The sequence below is a fragment of the Protopterus annectens genome, chromosome 10.part0 (genome assembly GCF_019279795.1).
Source record: "Protopterus annectens isolate FY-2018-M chromosome 10.part0, PAN1.0, whole genome shotgun sequence".
NCBI classification, from domain to species: domain Eukaryota; kingdom Metazoa; phylum Chordata; order Ceratodontiformes; family Protopteridae; genus Protopterus; species Protopterus annectens.
In genome coordinates this window covers 1,651,644,670-1,651,653,377 of record NC_056744.1, presented here as the reverse complement: position 1 = coordinate 1,651,653,377, position 8,708 = coordinate 1,651,644,670, and the positions used below count along the sequence as shown (strand labels likewise).

At 35.7% G+C, this 8,708-nt stretch overlaps 1 protein-coding gene across 3 annotated transcripts in view; it reads right to left on the bottom strand.

The window, feature by feature from the left end:
• Positions 1-1,351: 1,351 nt before the first annotated feature.
• Positions 1,352-8,708, bottom strand: part of LOC122813853 (zinc finger protein 25-like) — a 133,451-nt gene continuing 126,094 nt past the window's right edge. For all 3 annotated transcript variants that reach the window (XM_044086390.1, XM_044086391.1, XM_044086392.1), the window contains one exon: positions 1,352-8,708. This exon is cut by the window's right edge and continues 731 nt beyond it. In XM_044086390.1, coding sequence (XP_043942325.1) covers positions 8,376-8,708 — 333 coding nt within the window. In that variant the 3' untranslated portion in view covers positions 1,352-8,375.

The following is an 8,708-nucleotide window of genomic DNA, read 5'->3' as shown; positions in this document are numbered from 1 at the left end:
CACCCAGTATTAGGGTGTTTCATTGTATCTTAATATTTTCCAGTATGTTTAGAAAGGTGTAGTGAGACTCTTGGGGCATGGTGAGGGATCTGTAGCAAGCTACAATTTGGATTGCAGTCTTAGCTAGTGTTAGTTGCACCTGGAGAATTTCAGATGCATTGTGTTGGGCAACTAGCCTGGAGGTGTGAATATCCTTGGTGAATATGGACACCCCTCCACCTTTAGTGTTTTGGTCTTGGTTTCGTGGCCGAAAAGTGTGGTAAGAGTTATAGCCTGGTATTGCAGGGGTGCTCTCTGGAGCCTTGAAGCAGGTCTCAGTTATTGCACAGATTTTGATGTTCTCCATTTTTAGAAGTGCCTCGAGAGAGTGCATTTTGAGGTTTAGACTTCTAGCTATGTGCAGGTGTTAACCTTCTCCTCTTGACTGTTTAGCACAATCTTGGCCGGAGAGAGCTTTGCTTCCAGTTTGGCTATGTAAGTGCATCTCTCGCAGGTTGTATAGTTGGGTGGTAGGAGAAGAGGGTTGTCTGTGTACATGAGGCAGTTGCTGCATTGCCCCAGTATGCCCAGATTCACCAGGTGGACAGGAGAAATCACCGGAAGCTGACCCTTGGACATGCCTGTTTAAGTGCTTTTTTGTAAAGTATAAGAGGTGTTTTCCCTTACCTTTGCAAGGTACTTTGCAATTATAGGCTGTTTAGTGCCTATGATTAATTTCTCCTTATTAACAAGGAGAGTTGAGTCCTTGTATCAGTTTAAGGCTTCCTAGTGCTTTCCAGCAGGTTCTAGAGCAAGTGCTGGTCACAGGGGTTCAGATTTTAGTGCTACTACTGAGAAACCAGCTAGTTCTAAGGGAATATTTGAAAAGCAGACTTTCTGGCACCTGGACTACTTTAACCATAGCCCCGCAGTGCTGCACAATGTGAAAAACATGCACACATGCGTTTTTAAGCCAAAAAGTTGAAAGGGATAGAAATCAGCTCAAAATGGCTAATAAAATTACAATTTCAGAGCTGGAAACCACTCCTCTAGTGTTAGATAGGCAATACAATGCTCAACACTCCCACTGGTAAGCAGTAGGACTTCCCTCTACCACAGCAAGTTCTGGATAGCTCTGAATACAGAAAATAAAGTCCTGAAACCAGCACAGCCTGGGATCTGGACTATACTAGCTAGGAAAGGCAGGAAACGAGCAAACAAGATAATTTTATTTATTTTTTGGTTAAAACAGGCTAAACAATGCAATAATACAGTAAATAAACACAGAAAAGGCTAACAAACCTAAACAGTAAATGCAATTAAAACCCTACAAAATTAGCAATTTAAAACTTTTTAAATGAAGCAAGGCATGTGCACAACTGAAAAATGATTTAAGAGGCAGTAATACAGTAGAATAAGAAGCTAGTCTACATATACAGAAACATCTATGTATACAGAAAAGCGACTAAAACAACACTAAAACAATTCATATGTTATCTTAGACTTGGTTTTTTCATGGTTTAGGACTTTCACTATATTTGAATATGATGTGAGCAAAAGTATAACCAGTCCCATGATTATATACCTCTTCATATAGTCATTTTCAAGAAAGACTGTTTTTAATTCATCAGTTCTCACAAATATGTGTTTGTATGTATTTTACTGCATGTAATATTTATCAATTACTCAGGATATAGTTCTAAAAAATTAGTATCAATAATTAGAGTTTATTTATGGGTACAGGGGAATGAATATATATGTATGTAGATTGTCATTGGTTGGTTTATGAATGACATTACTATGGTTGTGTGCATTTAGATGTATTGCATTTTGTTAAGCTTCAGTTCTGATGAAGTTATTGGTATGAGGACAAAAGCACTAAACTGAAGGAAATTAAATTAAATTATTTACTAATTTGATCTAAAGGATCCAAAAGTATTGGAACAACAATGTGGCAAACCACACATTGATATTTGTTTGTAACTGTTTAATAAACCATGTTAAAATCTTCAAATTACAAATGATAAGTGCTTTCGTCCATTGATATACGTACACTTCATCAGATCTGATGAAGTCTGTGTACAACAATGGACAAAACCACTTATCCTTTGTAATTTGAAGGTCCAACTGATCCAACACTTTTTTGAGGCCTGTCAATTGCACAAAAACTGGAAGTAAAAACATGAGGAGTAGCTGATTTATAGTGTGTACTTTATTCCTGGATGTTAAAACAAACAGTTCCTAGATACTGTTTGTAAATATCCATTCTACTGAATAATGTTAACTTTTATACCCTAAAATCTACTTTGTGCATACATACTGCAAGTGTTTTACATTTGCTTGTTACACCTTTTTTACTGTGCTCTACATACATGCTATATATGATTTGAGTTGCCTGTCATGTTGTTATATGCTGAACTTGCACTGTCAATATTAACACTGTGCTTAATACTGTACTGTCAAGTACACAGATCATGATTACAAAGGGTCTGTAGACCAGATCACTCAACCATTAAACAAACCGCAACAAAGAAATGGATAAAGCAGGTTTTAATACCCATTTGTTAACCAGGGAGGTCCACTGGACACAGCTCCTTTACATGGACAACCTAGAAGCAAGGTCTGATTAATGGACTTGGTCATTATCACACGGTAGGCAATGGAGGGTTGATGGGATCAAACCCTGTACCACAGGAAGTAAAGCTCACTGACTTAAGCCTCTGTGCCAACTAAAAGACTAATATAAGTTTAATCCTTCAAAATACTTTTGCAAAGCTTGTTCTCATTTGTTTATCCTGTATTTCTAATCCTTCATCTACTTAGAGTTATTTTTATACTCACTCCTGTTCAAGTTATTTTATGTCACATTCTTCTCCCAGACTGACATTTAGACCAAATGTAATCATACTTCATCTGAACAAGTTGTAACCATTTTTAATTGTATTTTTGATTGTTAGTCTGATCAGAAATGCAGTTTTAAATTATCCACAAAAGTAGGTGAGATGTCATTTGGCAAGACTGATTTCTAAAGTCAAGCTGTAGCCATAGCGCACTCTGTTAAATAAATAGCTTAATGAGTTAAAGACGATACAAAATATCCTTCTTTGGATTTTTATCCCTAGGATAGTAATTTGTCCTTTATTATGACTTAGATGTAAAGGGGTTTTCTACGATTTCATAGCGACTGTTATACAATTCATTAGTGAATGGTGTGATTTACACATCTGCAAGCATTCCATAATCCATGGGTATGGAATACTTTGAACATATTTTAGTAATCTATTCAATGCCATACTCTGATTCCACCCATTTTACATCTCTCTGTAACGGCTTTGTTTAATAATAAACAAATCCTTGTTCCTCATGGTCTTATTGCATTTCTGATTTATTGCTATGATTCATTTTTTTCTGTTACATAATTTATATATCATCAGAAGGCAAGTTATTTGTCTGTAGTTTGTAGTATTTCTTATAGGTCCACTCTTACAGGGGCATTATGTTTATTTTTCCTGTTCTCTACTAGGTGGGGATATGTTCAGGGTGCACATATACATAATTTTACATAGGGCTAAAACACTGGGAATAGATGTTAATACATTTAGCCAGAAGCTGCGTACTGGATCTGGACCTGGGATATTCCAGTTTGGAGCCTTTTCTTAATTTTATATCAATTTCTTTGTTGTCAATCCATTTCATAGCCTCCATATTAACATTTCTTATTGCTTCTTTTAACTCTTCTATCCATTTGGCATCTTAATTCAAAGAGTCAGGATGCTCCTGCAGAAGATTCTTAATTCATTTGGCGTCTTTGTTATGTCTGAGAGGATATTTAGAAACATTTCTTCAAAATGCACACTTTTTTTTTCTTTTTTAGGTGGTGTTACTATTGCTGTTATTTGCTTTCTCAGTTCTCTTTAAAACATTTTTGGATCAATTAATTGCTTGTTTTATACTTGTCCTCAAAATTGTTATACTTCTTCTAAAGTTGTTCTACATGTGCTAATATTTTAATTTATAATTAAAATAATGAAAAATAAATCCAGATCTGTTTTGATGTTGTGTTTTGCTTTTTCCACAACTTTCTAATAGTTTTAATGATTTATCCCCTTTTCTATTATCTTCCAGTAAAGACAGCGCTTGCCTCAGTTGCTTGATAGTTCTCTGTCTATTCAGTGCTTCTCCGATAGATTTCTACTTGTCTTTGGTTGTATTTGTTTAAATTGTATTTGTAATTGCATTTACTGCAGTCAGTACATTTGTATGGTTTCAGCCTTTTTTTATTTCTCCAACTGATTAGGGTTCCTATTACCTTGAGATGAATGAACCCCATTGTTAACTCAGGGAATAATCAAAGTTCAGGAAATTTGTATTGCTTCAATCTTTGATGTTTGCTAAGAATGTTATTCTTTGTTCTCTCTTCATCCACATTTTAATTTTTCCAAGTGATTTGGGTTTCTACTACCATGATGGGAATGGACCACATTCTTAAGGCAGCTTATGATTTGAGTTCATGAAATTAGTATTGTTTCAGTCTTTGATGTTAGCCAGGAATGCTCTTCTCAGCCCCTGCAATGTGCCCAGAACTGCCTCCTTCCATAACTCATATGGAGTTATGTTTATTGGTTGTATATTTAAGTAAGATTGTAAATTATTTTTATTAGGCCAACTGCTCCTACTACTATTAGAACTAACTGGGTATCGTTCTTCCACATTGTTCTCATTTTTTCTGCTTAATAATCCTGGTATTTTATCACTTTTGTCACTCAGTATGTAAGACACTGTAATCATTAGATGTAACACTTTCAATAACTAATGCTATGTTTGTCGTTATTTTCTTGGGCTACTATAACTGGTTATCTTGCATCTATTTTCTCAGCTTTTGGTACTTCATCGCTGTCAATAATGATCTGCGTTCCAATACTTCTCAGCTACTTCTGTAGTGTTTGCACAATCCCCAATACGACAGTCTTACCACATTACTATGCTTTTCAGTATATAAACCCTCAGCAGCCATGAGTACATAGCAACCAGCAATGAGACGTGTGACGGTTTCCAATTTTGCTTTTTACAACCTGCATTTGTCTTTCTCCTACATTTTTATAGACTTTGTAAGCTACAAGGCCACTATCTTGGGCCACCATTATTAGATTTTCAACTTTTGGTTTAAATTCACCTCTCCTTAACCATTTCTTCATCAAATCTTGGTCAACATATGGCTGTTCCACAACTTTCCTATACTAGGCACTATATTTATGTCTGCTTCTTGCCCATGTCTGCTTTGATTTCCATTCCCACTCCTTTCTGGAATGTTTCTGCTAAACTAAACAAAGATGTCACCTTAGGCTTCTCCTTATGTGTTATGACTTTTAATGTTTAGCTCTGATGAGGTCACAAATATGTGTGTGAAGCTCCACAAATGCAGACATATACATGCAGTCAATTTCAAGGAGGCCCATCCCTCCTTCAGAGGGAGAAGCATTTTTCTTGTTTTCCTGTCCATCTGATTCAGTGCTGTTTGGGGACAGTCAGTCACTGCAAAGCTGCACATTGGAACACAAAGAGCAAATTAATTTACAGCTTGAACTTTATATCTAAATGTTAGGGCAGTTGTCAATATTAATTTTAGTCTTCTGAAGTATTCCTTACTAAGCTTTGTTCTCATTTGTTCATGTTTTATTACCGACAATTCATCTATACCCAAATATTTATACATGGCTTCCTGCTCAGGTTCCTTTATATCACACTCATGGCCCATGTTGTTATTGTCTTGGTGCCATTATTTTGTTTTATAAATGTTGCTTTTACATATTTACGAAAACCAATTGTCATTCTTAGATCATCTGAGAAATATTTAATCATTTGTAGTTGCACTTTCAGATCCTCATTTAATGAACTATACAGTTTTAAATCATTCACAAAAAGTAGATGAGATGTTGGTTTCTGGAAGCTAAGCTTAAAGGTTTAAGGGAAGAACTAAAACTGCAGTGGTGCCAAAACGTCAACCAGAAATATCCCTATTTGAATGTTAATAATTTTTAGCCTTTTGTTATTGCTCAGATACAAAGTTATTTACCACTGTTTCATAGTCACTGTGATGTAACTGCTAGGGATTATGTTATATACCTGTAAGCATTCCATAATCCATGAATGTTGGACACTATTTAATGCTTTACTGTAATCTATCAATGCCGTACTTAGATTCTTCTCCTAACTACAACTCTCTGTTATGGCTTTGTTTAACAAAATATGACCATTTTTTCCATATAATTTTCTCTTATTACCTTTTTGTTTTATTGTCATGATTGAATTGTTTTTCTAGATGGTTATAAACCCTGTCTGAATTAATTCTAGTATAAAATTTATATACTATTGGAAGGCAAAGTCTTGGTGTAAATATTTTAATACCTTTATGCAAAAGTTCGGCACTGCATCTCAAATGGGTTTTCCATTTTGGAGATTTTCTTACTTTTGTCTCAGTTTCTCTAGTTGCTACTTCTTCCCATTTCATATCATCCATATTACAGCTTCAACAGTGTCTTCATGAATGCTTTCCCAAAAAGTGCATATTTCTTCTTTTTTGGAGGTGTTTCTACTGCTTTTGCTTTGTTTCCCAATTCTCTATAAAACGTTCTGATTCATCAGTTAGCTGCTTGATTTGTACTTCTGTCTGCTTTCCTACTATGTTTTACAGTTTCTGCTGCTATTTTAGTTTACTATGTAACACAGTGCATGACAAATGCTGGTTTGCTTTAATATTGTGCTGCATTTACCAAATCTATCTTTCTAAGAAGGTTTGACTATCCGTTTCCTTTTCTATAGTCTTATAACAGTGAGACATCTTGTCTCAGTTGCTGTATAGTTTTGTCCATTTGACATGTTGGCATTCTACTTGTTTTCTTTGGCTGCACTATGTTTTTGCAATAACATTATATGCTATTAATTGAACTGTGCAGATGTATATCCTATTGATTTCCATACTTTCACATGGATTTTTCTAAACAGTCCTAATGCTTGTGTTCATCTGTTTTACCAGTCATCTAACATTCTGGGTCTTATTTACTTTCTGGAATCTCTTTCGTTCAGCTATCTTCATATATCTGTTCATTGGTATTAAATCAAGTAAGTCTTCCCTTAGATCATTTACTTCTGGACTGAAGGCAGCTGATCTGCTCTCGGTTGCCTGCTTTTCCCTTGCTGTGCAATTCTAACTGGACTTTCATGTGTGTCTATTACTGATTTTTCTGTTATTCTTCATATTTATCCTACTTCTTGAAATGCTTAATCTTTTGCATAATATGAATCTCGTCTGTATCCCCAAAAGTTCACTTTACTGTCTTTTTGGCTCCTGCTTGGCCTATTGGTTTATTTTTTTATAGGCAACTTCCTTCTACCATAGGGCGTGTGTGTGTGTGTGTGTGGGGGGGGGGGGCAACACCTTTGACCAAAGTCCTGCCTAACCCTGTGGCAGAAATGTTTCCAATTTTGAGGTTTCTAAATTCCTTTTTTTTTCAGTCCTGACACCAGCGTGTACACCAGGAGCAGGCCTTTTATATTTATCCTGGGACCTGTCTTCTTTTTTATTTATTTTTTATCATTATCTATGAAATACAAAACTACAGTCTATATATCAACGTCATCTTGCTGAGATTGGTAAAAACAAGGTAAACCATGTGAAGGTACTCATCAAGTTATGTGGATGAATTCAGTTCCAGCAACATTACTCTCTTTCATGTGGTGGTTCCATTCTCTATTCAGACAACTAAAACAGTATCAGAGCTGCTGCACAGGAGACAGATTGGGAGAAATTAAATTGTGCGATAGTCTGAGAGCTCTGGTAGTTTTTTTTGCTGCACCACTTGTCAAAAACACTTACAACATTTATATGGTTTCTTTCTGTTTAGGTTTTCCAAGTCATTTGGGTTTCTAATATCATGGGGGGAATGGACCCCATTCCCAAGTCAAAATATGATTTAAGTTCATAAAATAAGTATTGTTTCAATCTTTGATGTTAGCCAAAAGTACTCTCCGCAGCCCCCACAGTGTGCTCAGATGTGACTCCTAAAATTCATACAGAGTTACATGTACCAGTAACATATTTAAATATGACTATACATTTTTTTTTTATAAGACCCATTGCTCCTACTGCTACTGGAACTGTATAGGTATCCTTCTTCCACACTGCCCTCATTTCTGCCTTAAATCCTGGTGTTTTTTTGTGTCTCACTGTACTCCTGTGCAAATAACATGACGGACATGAGGAGAAACAAGAGTTGTAAGAAATGGCATTTGTTACATTTATATAGTTTCCCTCTCTTTTTTAATTTCTCCAAATGTTTTGAGTTTCTAACACTGTGGCAGGAATGGACCCCATTCCCGAGTCAGAATATGACTAAAGTTTAAGAAATTAAGTCTGTGTGGGAGCTCTGATGATATTTTAGTTGTGACTTAAAAATAAAGCACTTACTGCATTCACTACATTTGTATGGCTTCTCTCCTGCATGAACAGCTTGATGGTATTGAAGACTGCAACGTCGTAAGAAACACTTACTGCATTCAGCACATTTATATGGTCTTTCTCCACTGTGAGTGGCTTGATGGTTCTTTAAATGTACTTTCTGTCGAAAACACTTACCACATTCGGCACATTTGTATGGTCTAACTCCTGTGTGGTAGCTCTGATGGTATTTTAACTGTGACTGATACAAAAAACACTTGCTGCATTCAGTACA